Source organism: Nicotiana tabacum, chromosome 19 (assembly GCF_000715075.1).
Source record: "Nicotiana tabacum cultivar K326 chromosome 19, ASM71507v2, whole genome shotgun sequence".
Lineage (NCBI taxonomy): Eukaryota > Viridiplantae > Streptophyta > Magnoliopsida > Solanales > Solanaceae > Nicotiana > Nicotiana tabacum.
The window spans coordinates 133456511-133477158 of record NC_134098.1 but is presented as its reverse complement, the minus strand read 5'-3'; the positions used below and the strand labels follow the sequence as shown (position 1 = coordinate 133477158).

Sequence of the window (20648 nt, the reverse complement as noted above, 5' to 3'; positions counted from 1 at the left end):
ACATGTTATAACATTCCCAACTTGTCGACTTTCGATGAAACATTGTTTTATTTAATTGCTTTAGCTTCTGAACTGTCCAACCCTCTTTGTACTTGTTGTTCATGATCTTCAATATTTGTAACCTCAGAGGTAACATGATTAACTTACTTTATATACTTTTAAATATTATCTCATTTTTTTGTCCTACATTAGTTTACTTACGACGCATTTTTACATACGAAAATATAGGGTGTAACATCACTCCCCCCTTGGGAACATTCGTCCTCGAATGTTTACTCTTGGAGACTTTGGAAACTTTTTCCAGAGTATCCTTCGTACACTAGGTTAAAACCAACCTGCACGTAGCCAGAAACATACTATGCATGCCACACATGGCCAATCTTTATAAATAGCAGCAATTTGCCTCTGACATAATCCTGTCTCGTAGCCCTGCTACATCTGGAACACACAAACGACCCTTGTATCTGAGAACCCCATCTCCCTTGAGCTCTAACAATGGCTTCTTCTGCTGCGGAACTCGCTCTCTCAACTCGACCAACTCTGGGTCCTCGTACTGCCTTTCCTTGACTTCAGCTATGAGGGATGATTTTGCAGTGTTTTGGATTACAACTCCACCATCCTCAGAATCTACTAACCGAAACCCCAACGAAGCCAATTGATGAATATCTCTAGCTAATTGTCTTTTCTTGGGCTCTACATGTGCTAAGCTACCCATAGATCGGCGACTTAAGGCATCTGCTACAACATTAGCTTTCCCTGGATGGTAGAGAATGTTAACATCGTAATCTTTCAATAACTCAAGCCATCGCCTCTGTCGCAAATTCAACTCTTTCTGCTTGAAAATATATTGTAGGCTTTTATGATCAGTAAATATATCAACATGAACACCATATAAATAATGCCGCCATATCTTAAGTGCATGGACAACCGCAGCTAACTCGAGGTCGTGGGTCGGATAATTCCTCTCGTGCTTCCTCAACTGCCTTGAAGCATGTGCAATTACCTTCCCATGTTGCATCAGGACACATCCTAACCCGACACCTGATGCATCACAATACACGGCATAACCCTCTAGACCCTCTGGAAGTGTTAGAACTGGAGCTGAGGTCAACTTGTTCTTAAGCTCTTGGAAACTCCGCTCACAAGCCTCTGTCCATTGAAACTTAGTTTCTTTCTGTGTCAACTTCGTCAATGGTGCCGAAAGGGAAGAAAAACCCTCTACGAACCTCCGATAGTATCCTGCTAAGCCTAGAAAGCTACGAACCTCTGTCGGAGTGGTAGGTCTAGGCCAAGATTTCACGGCCTCAATCTTCTGAGTGTCCACCTTTATCCCTTCATCTGATACAATATGCCCCAAGAATGCTACAGACTTCAACCAGAACTCACATTTAGAAAACTTAGCATACAACTTACGATCACGGAGGGTTTGGAGTACCGCTCGCAGGTGGTCCGCATGCTCATCCTCTGAACGGGAATAAACCAGAATATCATCAATAAATACTATCACGAACAGATCTAAAAATGGCCGGAATAGGCTATTCATCAAGTCCATAAATACAGCGGGTGCATTAGTCAACCCGAAGGACATGACAAGGAACTCGAAGTGGCCATATCGGGTCCTGAAGGCTGTCTTCGGAATATCTTTTTCCCGAACTCTGACCTGGTGGTACCCCGACCTCAAATCAATCTTGGAAAAGCATCTAGCTCCCTGCAACTGATCAAACAAGTCATCGATCCTTGGAAGTGGATACTTATTCTTAATAGTTACCTTGTTCAACTGCCTATAATCGATACACATCCTCAGCGAGCCGTCTTTCTTCCGCACAAATAGTACCGGTGCACCCCAAGGTGAGGTACTGGGCCTAATGTAACCTTTCTCCAGCAAATCTTTTAACTGCTCCTTCAACTCCTTCAATTCGGCAGGTGCCATTCTATACGGAGGGACGGATATTGGTTGAGTTCCTGGAAGCAAATCGATGCTAAAATCAATCTCTCGCTCTGGAGGAATACCTGGAAGCTCATCTCGAAACACATCTGCATACTCTTTGACTATGGGAATAGACTGAAGTGTAGGTATCTCAGCATCTGCATCTCTAACTCGCACAATATGATAAATGCACCCTTTTGCGATCATTTTCCTCGCCTTCAGATAGGAAATAAACCTACCTCTGGGTGTTGGTGTATTACCTACCCATTCAAGGACTGGCTCACCCGGAAAATGAAATTTGGCTACCTTTGCTCGGCAATCAACTGTGGCATAGCAAGCTGCCAACCAGTCCATGCCCATGATAGCATCAAAGTCCATCATCTCTAGCTCAACTAGGTCAGCTGAGGTCTGACGACTACAAATTGTCACCGTACAACCTCGGTAAACCCGTCTAGCAATAATCGATTCTCCGACCGGTGTAGATACCGCAAAAGGATCACTTAGTATTTCAGGCACTATACCAAACTTCCTCGCGACAAATGGGGTAATATACGATAAAGTAGATCCTGGGTCTATCAAAGCATAAGCATCGTGAGAGAAAATGGTTAATATACCTGTCACAACGTCTGGTGAAGACTCCTGGTCCTGTCGACCCGCTAAAGCATAGATACGGTTCTGATTACCACCTGAACTGGAACCTCTACCTCTGCCTCGACCTCTACCAGCCGAAGACTGAGACTCACGCCTTGAAGGATGCACGGACATAGACGATCCTGTTGCTGAACTCGCTGGTTGTGCCATTCCCCCAGAATCTCTATTTGGGCAATCTCGCATCATATGCCCCGGACGCCCACATGTATAACAAGCATCAGAACCTGCTCGGCATTGACCCAAGTGTCCTCTACCACAGATGTCACACCGCGGAGGAAATGACCATGTCTGCGCAGAACCTCGTTGTCGCTGCAAACCCGACGCCCGTGAGCTCTCACCTGGTCCTGACTGAGTATAGCGGTCATACCTGTAACCCTGTAACTGAGGTGGCGGAGGCCTAGGTGGCCGTCCGAAGTACTGGGTCCTATAACTACCCTGAGATTGCTCCTCAGACCTGGGAAATCTCATCCTCTTACGTTGCCCTTGCTCAGCCCTCTCTGTACCCTGCTGCCGACGCCTACCCCTTTCTATATTCTGGGCGAATGCCTGAATCCGGGAGATATCCATACTATCCTGCAATGCAGCGGTGGCACATGCCTCGGTTAACTCTGGGGCTAACCCTGCTATAAACCTGTGAATCCTGTCCCGCATAGTAGAAACTATGGATGGTGCATATCTGGCCAATGAGTCAAAACGGAGACTATACTCTCGAACACTCATATTACCCTGCTTGAGGGCTAGAAACTGATCGACTCGAGCCTGTCGGATCTCCCGCGGTAAGTACTGGTCAAGGAAAGCATCTGAAAAATTCTCCCAAATAGCTGGAGGTGTATCACGTCCCCTGGACCTCTCCCATCCCTCGTACCAAAGGATGGCTATATCTCGGAGTCGAAAAGCTGCTAGCTCAACTGCCTCTTTCTCCGTGGCATGCATAACACGAAAGATCCTGTGAAGCTGATCGTCAGTACGAAATAATGTACCGAGTATGTAAGGCAATAAAATAACTGAAATCTGAAACTGAACTGATAATATGATAACTGAAATTAACTGGGAGTCAAAGATGATCTGGAGATATACTTACCTGCTGATACTGACTCAACTCCTTCAATATAGTAAGTAAAATAATTGTACGGCCTTATAAGGCTCGGTATATATAACTGCTATGCCATAGTAGGCTCGCTTATAGGCGCTCGGCCATACTAGGCTATGTATCTCGACCATGCTGGGCTCGCTCATAGGCGCTCGGCCACAGTAGGCTCGGTATATAACTTTCCATCTGATCAGAGGTTTCCCAATAGGGGCCTGCCCATCGATTATAGCTCGATGGTAATGAAAATACTGTAATACTGTATATATAGGCTTGCTGCTCTCTTGACTGAAAGAAGACAATACTAAAATTGAATATAGAGTCTCGATAAGGAATAATATTGTAACTTATGAGACTAGAATAGTGTGAATAAATTCATGAATATGAACTTCTCTTTTGTCTCATTACTAACACATGTAGCTACGAGATCATGCCAAAATGAAGGAAGGCTTAGCCTTAACATACCTTATCACAATCTTTTCAATCACCAAGTTGAACTCACCTCTTCGCACCTTAATCTACAAGAATGATAATAATACTATCGTTAAGTTACGAAAGGTACAACTATCGCACAACGAACGACAAACCTATTTTGTATTAAAACGGGCAGCATCTCCCCTATAATATGCCCTTCCTCCAACTTCAAGATAACACCAACAATACAAGGACAGAACAATAACAACATATATACATCATTTTCCAGCCCTATATACACCATCAAATACTACAAAACAGCCCAACACACCCCAATCTCTTCGTACACAAAACGACCACTGTAGTAGTGTCAAACGACCCGAAAATGTTATGACGAACGACCAGCCAACCACCCTACATTTATATGGTGTTTATAAACCCCCTTCCTCCTCCAAAACTCCACAAAATAGTAATAAAACACGCAGCCCAACAGCAACACAAAACAGTCCACAAAACAGTCCGCTACAAGTGAATAACTCGAACTCACGGCTTCCGATCACCATCCCGTGAGTTCTTACAAGTATAGAACGACTTACCATGAATTTACATAAGAAAAAATGGATGAAAGAGAGCAGTAAACTCACCTTATTTGTTGGATAACTCAGCTCCTATCTTGGTTCTTCAAACTCTAAGTTTTACCTCCAATTGGAACTTGAAAGGGAGAGAAAATCAATTAGGGTTTGTGGGAAATTTTTGGGAGGATTCTTTGCAGAGCTTATGTCTGGTTATTATGATCTATTTTAAGTCTAATATATGAAGAAAATAGGCCCTTAAAAGGCCTCTTTGGACGACCCGAAATGGCCCATTTTTGGGCTTTCATTTAAGCAAGTAGGTGACACACCTACTTGTCACCTAGCAGCTTGCGCAGTATCGCAAAAATGCACATATATCTCTACTCCGATGTCGTATTGACAAATGGTTTAATGCGTTGGAAAATAGACTCATAGATCTTTAATTCGATGTGTGGAACACACCATAACTCTAAGTATATTGGGAGAAAATTGCAGTTACATTTGACCCAAAGTTTCAGTAAAACTTATGAATGTAACTTGTGATGACTTTCATCGACTTTTGTTCCACAACTCGCTTGACTTAAAAACATAACACACGGATGTAATACGACTAATATAAATCATAACATAATCTCTTTATCATGTTAATCACCCTAGTCTCACCCCAAAGGTACATGTTATAACATTCCCAACTTGTCGACTTTCGATGAAACATTGTTTTATTTAATTGCTTTAGCTTCTGAACTGTCCAACCCTCTTTGTACTTGTTGTTCATGATCTTCAATATTTGTAACCTCAGAGGTAACATGATTAACTTACTTTATATACTTTTAAATATTATCTCATTTTTTTGTCCTACATTAGTTTACTTACGACGCATTTTTACATACGAAAATATAGGGTGTAACAGCGTTGAAGGAGGCTCGAGAGCTGAAGACTCCCGATATTGGTACTTGCTCAGGTGCAGCAGATCCTTTTAAGGATTGTTTTACTAGTGTTGATGACAGTTCCGATATCGGTGATGCTTCTCTTTTGTTAGAGGAAGCTCAGCGTTTTATTACTCGGGTAATGATTCTTCCATACTTGGCTTCTTTGTTCTTTTCCATACTTGATGGTTCCGATATCGATGATCCTTATTTGTTTTATTGGTGTTGATGACAGTTTCTAACTATGCAGGCCATCGGTAGGTTTCGAGTTGATCTTAGCCAGTGTGAGGCCGAACTCCGGAAGGTCCTAGGTGAAAGAGATGACCTTCGGCTTCTTTGTAGCAAAAAGGAGGAGGTTATAAAGGATCTTCAAGCGGATTTGGCTAAGGTTCGTGAAGAAAGGGTCGAGCTCGATCAGCAGGTGAGCCTCATTCTGTTAAAGTATGGATTCGACTCAACTGTGGAAGTTAACCCTTCATTGTCTCAGTTGCAGCAAAAGATCGAGAAGATCGGGCTACTTTGAGAGGAGGTCGATCAAATCCGGGTCGAATGCAACCAGTGGAAGGAGACTATTGACCGTCTGGCAGCGAAGAAAGAAACCATCTTAACAAAGTTATTATCAGCCGACGTTCAGCTTCAAAACGTCAAGCAAAAGGTGTCAGTTCAGGCTAAGAAAATCGATGAGCTTGAGATATGACTTGCTGAGGCTAAGGCGGAGGTTGAGTCATCGAAAGTTTTGGCGGATAAGTCTATTGCTGTATATCGAGCTGATGCTGAGGCCGCTCAGGTGGAGGCCCGGGAAGCGGCGAAGATTGCCGATGCTCGAGCTCATTGGGTTGCCGAACTTGTTAAGTGTAGATCTCGGAGGGAGACCCTCGAGGAGATACATGCTCGAAGTTTTGACTTTACCAAAGAGGTAAGAAAGGCAAAAGAGCTTGAAGCGAAAGCTGAAGCCTTGGCTTCTGATGATGATGACGATGATAACGATGATGGTAGCAAAAGCGGGTCAGAGGGTGGGGAAGACCCCGACCCAGAAGCTTAGAGTCTAATTCTCCATATCTGTAAATTAATTACGTAGGCAATTTTGTATATATATAACAAGGTTGATTTTGATCGATTAGATTTGGAGTGACGTTTTGCTTGTTGAGTTGATGATAATGTGGTGGTTAACGTAAACTCTAAGTAAACGTAGCTTTTTCAATGTTTCAAACTCGATTGGGCCCTCGTTCGAACTCGGCAGCCCGTAGGCTTTGACATTTGAGTGTTTATTTCGAACTCGATATAGAAATAGCCCGTGGGCTTAATATTCGAGTGTTTATTTCGAACTCGAGATAATGTGGTAGCCCGTAGGCTTAATATTCGAGTGATTATTTCGAACTCGAGATAATGTGGAAGCCCGTAGGCTTAATATTCGAGTGATTATTTCGAACTCGATGTTGAAGTAGCCCGTAGGCTCAACGGTCGACTGAGTATTTCGAACTCGATATAGAAGTAGCCCGTAGGCTTAATATTCGAGTGTTTATTTCAAACTCGAGATAACTCGATATGCCCGCATGCTGGTTGCATAATAAATCTCAAGTCATTGTACATATGTTTTGGGGCAATCTATATTAGCATGGTTCATTTTGACCATTTTGGCTCTTACAATTTTTCCTCTATTGTTGTGAGAAGACTTTGTTGCATCTGAACTCGATGTATTTGAGGGCCTGGTGCCCCCCCGGTATTCGAGGCCGTTCGGGCTAAGGGTCGAAAGCCTCGGATACTGTTTTAAAAGCGCAGCACGATCAATGGTTGCCTCATTAAAAACCTTGCCGCAAAAACCCATTTGGGAAAAAACCGGTCTAAGGAAAAAAGAGTGCAACACGTGCTTTTGAGTAAAAGAATACTTCTGTTCTTTGTTCGAACTTCTGTGCGAGACAGTTGAATAAATATGGGAAAGGTCGGACTTTAGCAGTAGTACCGTTTTAGATGTGATACATTCCAACAGCTTGATAGCTGTTTGCCGTTTATGATGCCGAGCCTGTACGATCCTTTCCCAAAGTTCTCGAGCACCTGGTACGGTCCTTCCCAATTTGGTCCTAGTTTTCCTTCGTTTGGATTCCGAGTATTGATGGTGACTTTCCTTAACACCAAGTCCCCTGGCTTGAAGTGGCGAAATTTAGTTCTTCGATTGTAACACCTTTCGATTCGTTGCTTTTTTGCGGCCAACCGGATGAGGGCAGCTTCTCGTCCTTTGTCCGATAATTCAAGGCTGGTGTTCATAGCCTCGTTATTTGATTCTTCCGTCGTGAATCGAAATCTGGGACTAGGCTCTCCGACTTCGACTGGTATCAATGCCTCGGAGCCATATACTAAGGAGAATGGGGTCGTCCCTATACTGGATTTCGATGTTGTTCGGTATGCCCAAAGGACTTCGGGCAGGATTTCTCTCCATTTTCCCTTAGCGTCGTTCAATCTCTTCATCAGGTTTTGAAGAATAGTTTTGTTTGTTGATTTGGCTTGTCCGTTTCCGCTTGGGTGGTACGGGGTTGCTAGTATCCTTCTTATTTTGTGGTCTTCGAAGAATTTTGTGATTTTGTTGCCAATGAATTGCTTCACATTATCACATACTATTTCGGATGGTATCCCGAATCGGCATATGATATGATCCCACAAAAAGTCGATAACCTCTTTTTCTCTTACTTTCTCGAACGCCTGCGCTTCAACCCATTTAGAAAAATAGTCAGTCATAAACAAAATAAATCTGGCTTTACCTGAGGTCGATGGTAGGGGGCCGACGATGTCCATTCCCCATTTAATGAATGGCCATGGGGATAGGACCGAGTGAAGTTGTTCTCCGGGCTGATGGATCATTGGAGCAAACCTTTGACATTTATCGCATTTTCGAACAAATTCTTTTGCGTCTTTGCCCATATCGATCCAATAATACCCTGCTCTACACTTTTCGAACTAACATGTCGGCACCGGAGTGATTGCCACAAGTGCCCTCGTGTACTTCCCGGAGGATGTAATTGGTATCTCCCGGACCTATGCATACCGCCATCGGTCCATCGAATGTTCTTCGATATAACGTTCCGTCCGCAGTCAAAGTAAATCGAGCAGCTTTAGTTCGAAGGGTCCTGGACTCTTTGTGGTCTGAAGGGAGCTTTCCGTTTTTTAAGTATTCAATACACTTGTTTCTCCAATCCCAGGTTAAGCTAGTAGAATTTATTTCGGCGTGCCCTTCTTCGATTACAGATCTTGAAAGTTAAACGATAGTTTCCGAGTTTAAATCATTCACCTCGACCGATGATCCCAAATTAGCAAGCGCATCGGCCTCGTTATTCTGTTCTCGGGGAACATGTCGTAGACTCCATTGTTTGAAATGGTTCAAAGTGATAAGCAGTTTGTCCAAATACCTTTGCATTCTGCCTTCTCGGACTTCGAAGGTTTTGTTTACTTGACTCACCACCAGCAAAGAGTCGCAATTGGCCCCAACGACCTCCGCTCCCAAATTTCTAGCTAGCTCGAGACCTGCAATTATGGCTTCATACTCGGCCTCGTTGTTAGTTAACCTGATAGTTTTAATAGCTTGCCTAATAATGTTACCCGTGGGAGATTTTAAAACTATGCCTAGCCCGGACCCCTTTACGTTCGAAGCTCCGTCCGTAAAGAGGATCCATGCCCTCGTCGATAAATTTGATTTTAACAGTAGTTCTTTTTCGACTTCGGGTACGAGGGTCGGCATGAAATCGGCCACGAAATCTGCTAAAATTTGAGACTTGATGGTCGTTCGAGGTCGATATTCGATATCATACCCGCTGAGTTCGATGGCCCATTTGGCCAATCGGCCCGATAGTTCAGGCCTATGTAAAATATTACGAAGTGGGCAGGTGGTTAATACGCTTATGGGGTGGCATTGAAAGTACGGTCGTAACTTCCTAGAGGCGCTAATCAGTGCAAGCGCCAATTTTTCCAAGTGCGAATATCTAGTTTCCGCTTCCCCTAAGGTCCGACTTACGTAGTAAACAGGAAATTACGTACCTTCCTCTTCTCGAACCAGGACACTGCTTATGGCGACTTCTGATACTGCCAAGTACAGGTAAAGTTTTTCGTCGGTTTGGAGTGTGCAACAGTGGTGGGTTTGATAGATATCGTTTCAGTTCTTGTAATGCTAGTTGGCATTCCGGTGTCCAAGCGAAGTCGTTCTTATTTTTGAGGAGAGAGAAAAATTTGTGGCTTCGATCTGATGATTTCAAAATGAATCGGCCTAAGGCTGCTATTCTTCCTGTTAACCTTTGTACAGCTTTCACGTTGTTCACGATGGTGATGTCTTCAATGGCCTTGATTTTGTCTGGGTTAATCTCGATTCCCCGATTTGACACCATGAAGCCGAGGAACTTACCTGAGCCGACTCCGAAAGCACATTTTTCGGGGTTGAGCCTCATGTTGTATTTCCTCAGAATATCGAATGTTTCCTGCAAATGGGTCAAATGGTCCTCTGCGCGCAGGGACTTGACTAGCATGTCATCAATATAGACTTCCATTGATTTACCTATTTGTTCTTCGAACATTCTATTTACTAGGCGTTGATAAGTAGCTCATGCATTTTTTAGCCCGAAGGGCATTACGTTATAACAATATGTTCCATGTCTGGTCACAAACGAAGTCTTTTCCTGGTCTTCCAGGTTCATCTGGATTTGATTATACCCGGAATAGGCATCGAGAAAAGTGAGGATCTTGTGGCCGGCCATGGCATCGATCAAGTGATCGATGTTGGGCAGTGGATAAGAATCTTTGGGGGCATGCTTTGTTCAAGTCCTTATAGTCTATACACATTCTAAGTTTGTTTCCCTTTTTAGGCACTACGACCACATTGGACAACCATTCGGGGTATTTTACCTCTCTAATGGATCCTATTTTGAGCAGTCTAGTTACCTCATCTTTTATGAATGCGTGCTTCACCTCCGATTGGGGTCTTCTTTTTTGCTTCACCGGTCTGAATCTAAGGGACACACTTAGTCGATGTGTCGTTATGTCCGGCGGGATTCCTGTTATATCTAAATGGGACCAAGCAAAGCAATCGATGTTATTGATAAGAAATTGAATGATTTTCTTCCTGAGTTCGGGGCTCAAACCCCTTCCCAGGTATACCTTTTGTTGGGGCCAGTGTTCGATCAAAATGATTTGCTCCAATTCCTCAATAGTTGATTTGGTGGCATCGGAGTCATCGGGGGTCACGAAGGATCGATGGATCCACTGATCATTATCTTCTTCAATGCCCTGCTTATCTGGCTGGGTCGAGGCCGATGTCTTTGGTTGCTATTTGGCATTCCGGTCTTCGACTGTGCCTCCTTTTGAACCCGATCCATTCACCGGCGAAGACGAAGATATTGGTTTTGCCTTCTCAACGCAGAACATTTCCTTTGCGGCTGGTTGTTCTCCGTACACTATTTTGACACCTGTCGGTGTTGGGAATTTGAGGACCTGGTGTAGGGTCAAAGGTACAGCTCTCATGTTGTAGATCCACGGCCTTCCGAAAAGGGCGTTATATCTCATATCGCCTTCGATCACGTGAAACTTTGTTTCCTGAATTGTTCCGGCGACGTTTATCGGTAGGGTTATCTCGCCTTTGGTGGTTTCGCATGCCATATTGAATCCATTTAAAACCAAAGTTGCGGACACGACCCGGTTTTGTAGGCCGAGCTGTTTTACGACCTTCGATCTGATGATATTGGCCGAGCTACCTGGATCAATTAACACACGCTTAATTTTAATTTTATTCATGAGTACGGATATTACCAGTGCATCGTTATAGGGTTGGATGATTCCCTCTGCATCTTCATCATTGAACGATAAAGTCCCTGAGGGAGTGTAATCTTGAATTCGAGATCGCTTTTCCCTCACAATCGACATTTTAGTGCGTTTGAGCATAGGTCCCTGAGGGGTATCGACGCCGCCGATGATCATGTGAATGATGTGCTGTGGTTCTTCTTCTTCGTTTTGCTTGCCGAAGTCCTTGTTTTTAAAATGGTTCTTCGCCCTATCACTCAAAAATTCCCTAAGGTGCCCTTTGTTGAACAAGCGGGCTACTTCCTCTCTTAATTGTCTGCATTCTTCCGTTTTGTGACCATGGGTGCCATGATACTCGCATATTTGATTGGGATTCCTTTGGGCCGGATCGGTCTGCATGGATCGAGGCCATCTGGTATCTTTGATGCGTCCGATAGCCGATACGATAGCGGATGCATCGATGTTGAAGTTATATTCCGATAATCGAAGAACTTCTATAGGATCGGCATATTTATCAAAGCCTCTCTTGCTCATAAGTCCCCGAGAATTTTGTCCTCGATCATACCTGCGGTTATTCCTAACTGTCTCACGTGCCGAACCGTGGTTCACCTGATCTGTGACGTACGGCTGGTATCGGTCTCTATTTGACCTTTGTTCTTTGTTGGTTTCCTTCAGAATTTTAGTGGTTGCGCGGTTCTGACGCGTGGGTTCATACAGAAATCCTAATTGATCATCTTCGACCCTGATTTTCGATTGATACCGATTGTGTATATCTGCCCAAGTTATTGTAGAGTATTCGATCAAGCTTTGTTTCAGCCGATGTGCCGCTGTCGAACTCAGTCCGTTCAACCCTTGGGTGAAAGCTTGTACGGCCCAGTCGTCTGTGACTGGTGGCAAATCCATGCGTTCTATTTGAAACCGGGATACGAATTCCCTCAGTATTTCATCACCCCTTTGTTTTACTTTGAATAGATATGATTTCCTCGTTGCGACCTTTATGGCACCAGCATGTGCTTTTACGAATGAATCTGCTAACATGGCAAAAGAATCGATAGAATTTGGTGGCAAGTTGTGATACCAGATCATTGCTCCTTTTGCGAGGGTCTCTTCGAACGTTTTCAATAATACGGACTCGATCTCATCGTCTTCCACATCGTTGCCTTTGATGGCACATGTATAGGAGGTGAGATGTTCGTTAAGATCGGTCGTACCGTTATATTTGGGAATTACAGGCATACGGAACTTTTTTGGGATCGGTTTCGGGGCCGCGCTCGATGGAAAAGGCTTTTGTATGAACTTCTTCGAATCCAGCCCTTTCATCATGGGCGGAGCCCCCGGGATCTGATCGATCCTAGCATCATATGTTTCGAATTTTTTGTCGTTGGCTTCGACTCATTTTGTGAGTTCCTCGAGCAGTTTAGCAATTTCAGGAGCGGTTCCTGATTCTCGCTCGTTCGATTTCACTGTGTCGGGCTCTGTTCTGGGGGTTACTTCTCGAAGAAGTGGATTGGAGTTTGGATTACTTTGCATATGAGTTTGGCTCTGCAACTGAGCTATCGCTACTTGTTGGGCTTGTAGCATTTCGAAAATCATACGCAAGCTGACCCCGATTTCCCCCATGTTGTGGGTGTCTCGGGCTATGGGTCGAGCGCTACCCTGAACGCTTCTTTCCTGCTCGGAACACTGATTCGCTTCTAGAGCCATTCGTGAATTGATATCTACTGGTACTTCGGCTTGAATTTCGGGTTCCTCGATTCGAACCTCGTTGCCGTTGTTGGGTAGCCTTTCGGCCACGGGCACCAAGTTGTTGGTTTCATCCTGAAGGCCGGCTTCGAGGTCGATTGGCAGAGCCATTGCTGGTATGAAGTTGCAAGCTGGAGTGTACTGTATATTTGTATCAAATTATCACTTGTTATCCTTAGCCCCACGGTGGGCGCCAAACTATTTACCCGAAAAATCGGATAACGTTGAATTTATGTATGGTTCTAAGGGTAAGTAGATTTCTTTGTTCTGAAGATAACAATACACGTATTTATGATGTAAAATAGGAAATGATGAACAAAGATACTTAGTGAGCTTTAGAAAGATAAACAAAATGAATTCTTAATCCCAGGGAAGATGTCTTCTATTACAATCTATCTTGCCTTTTATAGCCAAGGATCACTACTTTATCTATAGCAACATAATGGAATAATATTACTAGTGGAGGACCCATGATGATGTGTCTCCTCCTTAATTCCCGCCAAGATTCTCTCATTTGGTGCGGTTGTAACAACTTTTTGTCTGTGAGCTCGATACCGACTCGAGCTCGGTGTCGGATTGGAACCTCGGCTTTGGTTTCGAGCTTGGTGATCACTTTCGGGCATCGATGTTCGGGACCTGTATCGGTCGATGTTACCTCGGTCGATTCGGATGCCCCAAGCTCGACGCCCCCGTATCGGAATTCGTTCGGGTTCTCCATGAAGATACCCCTTGACTGAGATGCCATCCTCGATCGATCTTCATGATCGAGGATTGGTTTTAACCGTATACAGCAGTAGCCACGGGTAATATCAAACTTAGCTTCACAAGCAAATAAACAAGTCCCCATGTCTTGTAAATATTTGTTTTAACCAATGTCTTCGAGAGATCGCCAAGCCCTTTCAGGTTAGAGAATGCATTGTCCATTTCTCGAACATAGTCAATATAGTTGTCAAGCTCAAAACTAAGATCTTCAAGCTTAGAAGCAATGAACTCATTTTGATAATATGTAGCAAGTTTCATAATCTTGTTTTTATCATAATTTTCAAAAGAATCATCGGGACTCAAACTAGCCATACCAAGAAGCAAATCAGTATTCACTTCACTAAAACGATTGTTAAGCTCCGAAAGTTGCAAATCAATAGCGGCACAAAAAACTTCTACATTCAAATGATGAGAATATGTAACAGTTGAGCTTTTACGCTTCGACTTTCCAAGACCATACTTCTCATCCATTTTTGGGATCATAATACCATTCTTATCACAAAACGAAGAGACATCTTCTAACAAAGAATTCCATTTAGATTCCCTCATTGTTTGCAATTGCCTCTTTGTGAAATGAACAAGTTTCATAGCATTAACAATATCTTGATCTTTTCTTTGCAGAGACATATTCAAATCATATGTAATTGCCATTATTTTTAACATCAAATGTAATACATGCACAAACTCATAAGATCTTATATCTTCCACTAGACTTTTTGCCAATGCTTTCTCCTGATAATTTGAACCCTCATTTGCAAGAACTCCAAGTACATGAACAATTGATAAGAATAAAGATATAAAGTTGCGCAATGTCTTAAAGTGAGATCCCCAAACGGGTATCACCTGGTCTTTGAAGCGCAAGTTCTTGATTTAATCCACTTCCTGTATGAACTTCACCAAGCACTAATAACTCATCCAATTTTTCAGCTTGATCATCTATAAGCATCTCCCTATGCTTATAAGAACCTCCAACAACATTCAGAACATTAGCAAGAATATCAAAAAAATTATTTATATCATGGTGTTTCTTTGCAACAGCTACAAAGGTCAATTGCAATTGATGATTAAAGCAATGTACGCAATATGCCGAAGGATTATCTTTAAGAATCAAAGCTTTAAGACCATTAATTTCTCCTTGCATGTTACTAGCTCCATCATACCCTTGTCCCCGTATTAAAGATGAACTCAATGAATGTTGTAAAAGCAAAAAATTTATTGCTTTTTGTAATGCATGTGCAGTTATATCTTTAACATGAACAAGACCAAGGAATCGCTCAATAAGTTTACCATCTTTGTTGACATAGCGCAGCCGCAACACAAGAGCCATTTGTTCCTTATGAGAGACATCTTTAGACTCATCAACTAATATCCCAAAAAAATCCCCATTCGAGTCTTCAATAATTGCTTTCGCTGTTTCTTCTGCACAAGAATTCACAATATCTTTTTGAATATCAGGAGAAGTCATGGTGTTATTTTTTGGAGCTTTTTCTAATACCACATTTTTCACATCTTCCTTCCTATCTGCATACCATTTTAAAAGATCTAAAAAATGGCCTCTTCTTGTAGAAGTTACACTTTCATCATGGCCCCGAAAAGGCATTCCTTCTTTCAAAAGATACCTTATCATATCAATTGAAGCATTCAAGCGAACTCGATGTTCACTTTTAATTTTCTCAGATTGCTTGTCCAAAGATGTTAGAATAGATTGTGCTTGATTCATTAAATCTAGCATCATCTTGAAACATCGATTATGAAGACTATTCACATCACCCACGTGTGATTTAAGCCTTTCTAAACCTTTATTCCAACCTCTAAGACCATTTGTTGTGAAAGCATCACCTATTTTTTCCCCATATCCTCCAATCTCATTTTTAAACAAGTAACAACATAAACAAAATACTGCATCTTGTTTAATGCTATATTCTAACCATTGAGAATATGAAGTTTTAAACCATTCAGGATTAAACTGACGCATTATTCCTCCAAAATCTCTTTTTGGAAAGACAAAACCACGAGGTTGACAAGGTCCATTTTGTATATAATTTCTCCTTACTCTGTCACGTAAATTAGGTGGATATGCTGAAATTGGTTTTCTTTCAGCGGGATCGGGCTCATAATCCAGCACTTTATCCGATGCTTGGGAAGGATTAATATTGTTACTAATAACTGGACATAGAGAACTTGACAAAGGAGAGCTAGAAGAAGATGCAGAAGCTTGAGCTTTATAAAAACTCGTGATCATATCGACTTTTGCTAGAAGACCCTAAAAATTACAAAACAAAATTACACTTCAAGACCCTAAAAATTACAAAACAAAATTACACCCAAAAGTTGGTCTCACTAAGAAATTAAAAACAGGAAAGTAGGACCACATACCTTGTGTGTCGATTTGTCGCAGAATCCAAGTTTGAACTTTTGGAAAGTACTAAAGCACAAATTGACAAAGAGAATGAAGTTCAAAATGTGGGACAACCCTAGAATCAAAGATTAAAAATCAGATTTTGTATAAATTGTCAAATATAAAATATAAGAGGAAAACATGAAGAGAAAAAATCAGGAAAGAGGAATTAATGAAGAAAGAAGGGTCTAACTTCTAAGAGAGTAAGACTGTAAGAGCATACACAACGAGAGTTTGAGGGCATCCGGCTCCGGCAGAGGGTTGTAGCAGCGATCAAATCATCAAAAGACTGACAGGCAAAGAAATCTAGCTTTTTGATTTGAGAATTAGAAAGACAGAAGGTGTGTTGGCACTTGGCTGTTTTTGTTTAAAATGAATTGTTTATTAGAAAGAGAAAATGCTTTATGTTTTATGTATTAAAAAGAATAAATTTTAGTCTAAAGTAAGTCAAAAAATATCCTTTGGAGTTGTTTGAGAATTACATTGTCGGTAGTTTGTGCTTTTTGAAATTCTTTTTGTAGTTGTTCGAGAATTACATTGTCCTTAGTTTGTATTTTCTGATATTTATTTTGTAAAAAACAATTGTACTTTCTGATATTTTTTGTTTTGTAAAAAACAACAAAATAGCACACTGCTTCGAGCGGGATTCGAACCCACGTGTTCTCTGTGCGAACCCAGAACTCTTACCATTGAACCCAAACATCATTTGTTACTGGGTTCGGCATGATATATTTATATAGAAATAGTAAATTTTTTAATACAAATACAAGGTCTCGAAAAAAGTCACTGGGTTCGTCCGAACCCGCACCCTCTGCTGTAGCTCCGCCCCTGATAGGAACCATGGTTCAGTGCCAAAATATTTCTCCAAAATGGCTGGCTATTCAATTGCCAACTAACCTAACCGTCCAAAATAAAAATATAAAATATCACAGTCGTCATCACATGTGCAAGTACCAAATAATTGAACCCGGGAACCTTGCCAACTCCTAGTCAAATCTCATATTATTGGAGGATTTCATGTAAATCACATGTTATGAGCTTTACACCTTTTTTGCGGATCTCTTTAAACCACAACTTGAATTACTAAGGGTACGGAGAGATTCTTCAAGAAACGAATAATTTCCTTGTTTTTCCAGTGTAAAACCTCTCCTAATAGGATGCAGAATATAATGTTCTTTTGTCTACTACTAAAATTTTAGCCGCCATTTATCTCCCACAAAAAACATTCAAAAGCACAATATTTCCTACCCGTGATAGTTTTATTTGTATATAATCAGTAAGGTTTAGGGACAATTATCTGATGAAGTAATTAACACCTCTCATGAACGTTCCTAACACAATAATTTTGTAACGATCTGGCTGGTCGTTTTGAGAGTATTAGCTCCGATCCCCTGTCTATTGTTTCTTTTGTTTCATTTTATGCTTATATGACTTGCCGGGAGGATTTGTTTTTGGTTTCGGAGTGAAATGGGACACTTAGTCCCTAAAATGGAAGCTTAAGTTCTAGAAATTTGACCGTAGTTGGAATTGTGTGAAGACGACTCCAGAATGGAGTTTTGTCGGTTCCATTAGCTCCGTTGGGTGATTTTGGATTTAGGAGCATGTCCGGATTGTGATTTGGAAGTCCGTAGTTGAATTAGGCTTGAAATGGCGAAAGTTGGATTTTGGGAAGTTTGACGGGGAGTGGACTTTTTGATATCGGGGTCGGATTTCGATTCCGAAAGTTGGAGTAGGTCCGTAACGTCAATTATGACTTGTGTGCAAAATTTGAGATCAATCGAACGTGATTTGATATGTTTCAGCATCAGTTGTAGAAGTTTGAAGTTTTAAAGTTCATTAAGCTTGAATTGGGGTGCGATTCATGTTTTTAGCATTGTTCGATATGATTTGAAGGCTCGACTAAGTTCGCAGGATATTTGAGGACTTGTTGGTATATTTGGTTGTGGTCCCGGGGGCCTCGGGTGGATTCCGGGAGGTTAACAGACCAATTTTGGAGTTGAATGAATTGCTGAAGTTGGGTATCAGCTGGTGTAATCGCACCTGCGGAGTCCCCATCGCAAGTACCGCGCCGCAAAAGCGGCCCTTGAGCCGCAAAAGCGTGAGTGGGTCAGACCAGTTGAGATCGCAGGTGCGAAGGAAGAGACGCATCTGCACGTCCGCATATGCGATGGTGTGATTGCAGAAGCGGATAAGGCAACATGGGCTATGGTCGCAGAAGCGGAATGTTCTACACAGAAGCCCACAAAAGCGAAATTTTGGCCCTAAGAGGAATCTGCACCTGCGATGGAAATTTTGCTGGTGCAACGTCACAGATGCAACTGGAAGCCCGCAGAAGCGAAATCGCTAGGTAGAAAAGGAGCAAGTTTGAGGGTTTGATCTCATTTTCATTTTGGGACTTTCAGAGCTCGGATTGAGGCAAAAATTTGAGGAATTTTCAGAGGAAACATTTGGGTAAGGATTCTTGACTTGTTTTTGATTAATATCTGCACGTCCGAACTTTTCAACTTTTGGGTTGAGAAATTTAGGAGAAAAGTTGAAAAGTTCTTAAACCGAATTTTGGGGTTTTGATTGAGGTTTTGGTATCAGATTTGTATAATTTTGGTATGGGTGAACTCGTGGTTGATTGGGTGTTCTTATTTTGTGACTTTTACTTGATTCTGAGGCGTGGGCCAGGGTCGACCTTTTGGGGCGATTTTCTAATTTCTTGTTAAAGATTTGATTTCATTAATTAGATTAGTTTCTTGTAGTTATATTTATAGTATGTAATTATTTTTCGCTAGATTTGGGTCATTCAGAGTCAAAAAGTCGAGGAAAAGGCATTCTTATTGACTGATTGAGCTTGGCTTGAGGTAAGTGACTTGCCTAACCTTGTGTGAGAAAAATCCCCTTAGGATTTGGTACTGTTGTGACAATTCTGTGTTATGTGAGTGTCGTGTACGCGAGGTGACGAGTGCGTACACGGGCTATTTGTTGAAACTCTGGTTTTTACTAAACAGTAACTTGTTATATCTTAAATGAGTTATCCCGGCATGGTAGTTAGCATGTTTAGCCTAACATCGTATGTCTACGTGTCTTAAATGCTTAATTGAAATTTGTGCAGCATTCTTAGTTGAATTCATGTTTTTCCTTGATTTTGTATTTAGTCGTTAACTGTAGGATTTCTTGTTGTGAATTAGATGTTCCATCGGTTTTGAGTTGTGTGTTTACTTTTGGGACTATGAGGCGGTACCTCGGGAGATCCCTTGTTGCATATTTAATTATGGAACTATGAGGTGATACCTCGGGAGATCCCCTGTTGCATATTTACTTTTGGGACTACGAGGAGGTACCTCGGGAGATCCCCCGTTGCATATTTACTTTTGGGACTATTAGGCGGTACCTCGGAAGATCCCCTGTTGAGTATTTACTTTTGGGACTACAAGGCGGTACCTCGGGAGTGCCCCTGTTGTTTACCCCTATTTGCTGTATAGTTTCCTCTTTCTGTATTTCTCGTTGTTAAATTCTCAGTCTTTCATTATATTACTATATCTTCTGCCTTAATTATTATATTCCAGTAGGGCCCTGACCTGACCTCGTCACTACTCTACTGAGGTTAGGCTTGGCACTTACTGGGTACCGTTGTGGTATACTCATGCTTCTCTCATGCACATGTTTTGTGTGCAAACCCAGATACCTCCTACCAGCCCCGCTATTAGTAGAGAGTACGTGTTGCTTCTACGGAGACTTCAAGGTATATCTGCCAGCGTCCGCAGACCTCTGAGTCTCCCTCTATCCTTTTATGATAGTTCTTCTTTATTTTTCCTAGTTACTGATGTATAGAGACAGTTAGAACAATTCTTTAGAGCTTGTGACTTATGACTACTAGGTTATGGCAGTTGTCTATACCCGAGTTGTTGGTTTACTTGTATATGCCGAGCGATAGTTTTCCATCTTCATATATATATATATATATATATATATATATATATATATATATATATATATATATACATGTTGATGTTGAGGTTTAGTTGTTAATTCTGTTGTTATTTCAGTTATTCTGTAACTGTTAGGCTTACCTAGTTTTAGAGACTAGGTACCGTCACGATATCTTACGGAGGGAGATTTGGGTCGTGACAAGTTGGTATCAGAGCTCTATGTTCATAGGTGTTATGAGTCAATACAGGTTTAGTAGAGTCTCGCGGATCGGTACGGAGATGTTTGTACTTATCTTCGGGAGGCTATGGAACTGTTAGGAAAATTTCACTTCTTTGATTCCTTGTCGTGCGAAATTGTGACATCGGAATTCTAAACTTTTGTCTTCTATTCTCTCACAAATGGTGAGGACACGTACAACCGGATCAGATGACTAGGCACCCGCACGCCCTGCTGGAGCCACGAGAGGCCGGGGCCAGGG

General features: G+C 42.0%; 1 protein-coding gene across 1 annotated transcript; it reads right to left on the bottom strand.

Moving 5' to 3' along the window:
- Positions 1 to 13869: 13869 nt before the first annotated feature.
- LOC107785324 (uncharacterized) lies at positions 13870 to 16958 on the bottom strand. Its single transcript, XM_075239372.1, has 4 exons — positions 16940 to 16958; positions 16231 to 16328; positions 14698 to 16117; positions 13870 to 14615 (listed from the first exon to the last, which is right to left on the bottom strand). The coding sequence occupies exons 1-4, from the start codon at positions 16956 to 16958 to the stop codon at positions 13870 to 13872; spliced, it is 2283 nt and encodes a 760-aa protein (XP_075095473.1).
- Between the last annotated feature and the right edge of the window lie 3690 nt (positions 16959 to 20648).

Coding starts and splice junctions, on each gene's coding strand:
- LOC107785324 (XM_075239372.1), bottom strand. Junction 16,118..16,230: donor GCGACAAATCGACACACAAG/GTATGTGGTCCT, acceptor TGTAATTTTTAG/GGTCTTCTAGCAAAAGTCGA. Junction 14,616..14,697: donor ACTTGCGCTTCAAAGACCAG/GTGATACCCGTT, acceptor ATGTACTTGGAG/TTCTTGCAAATGAGGGTTCA.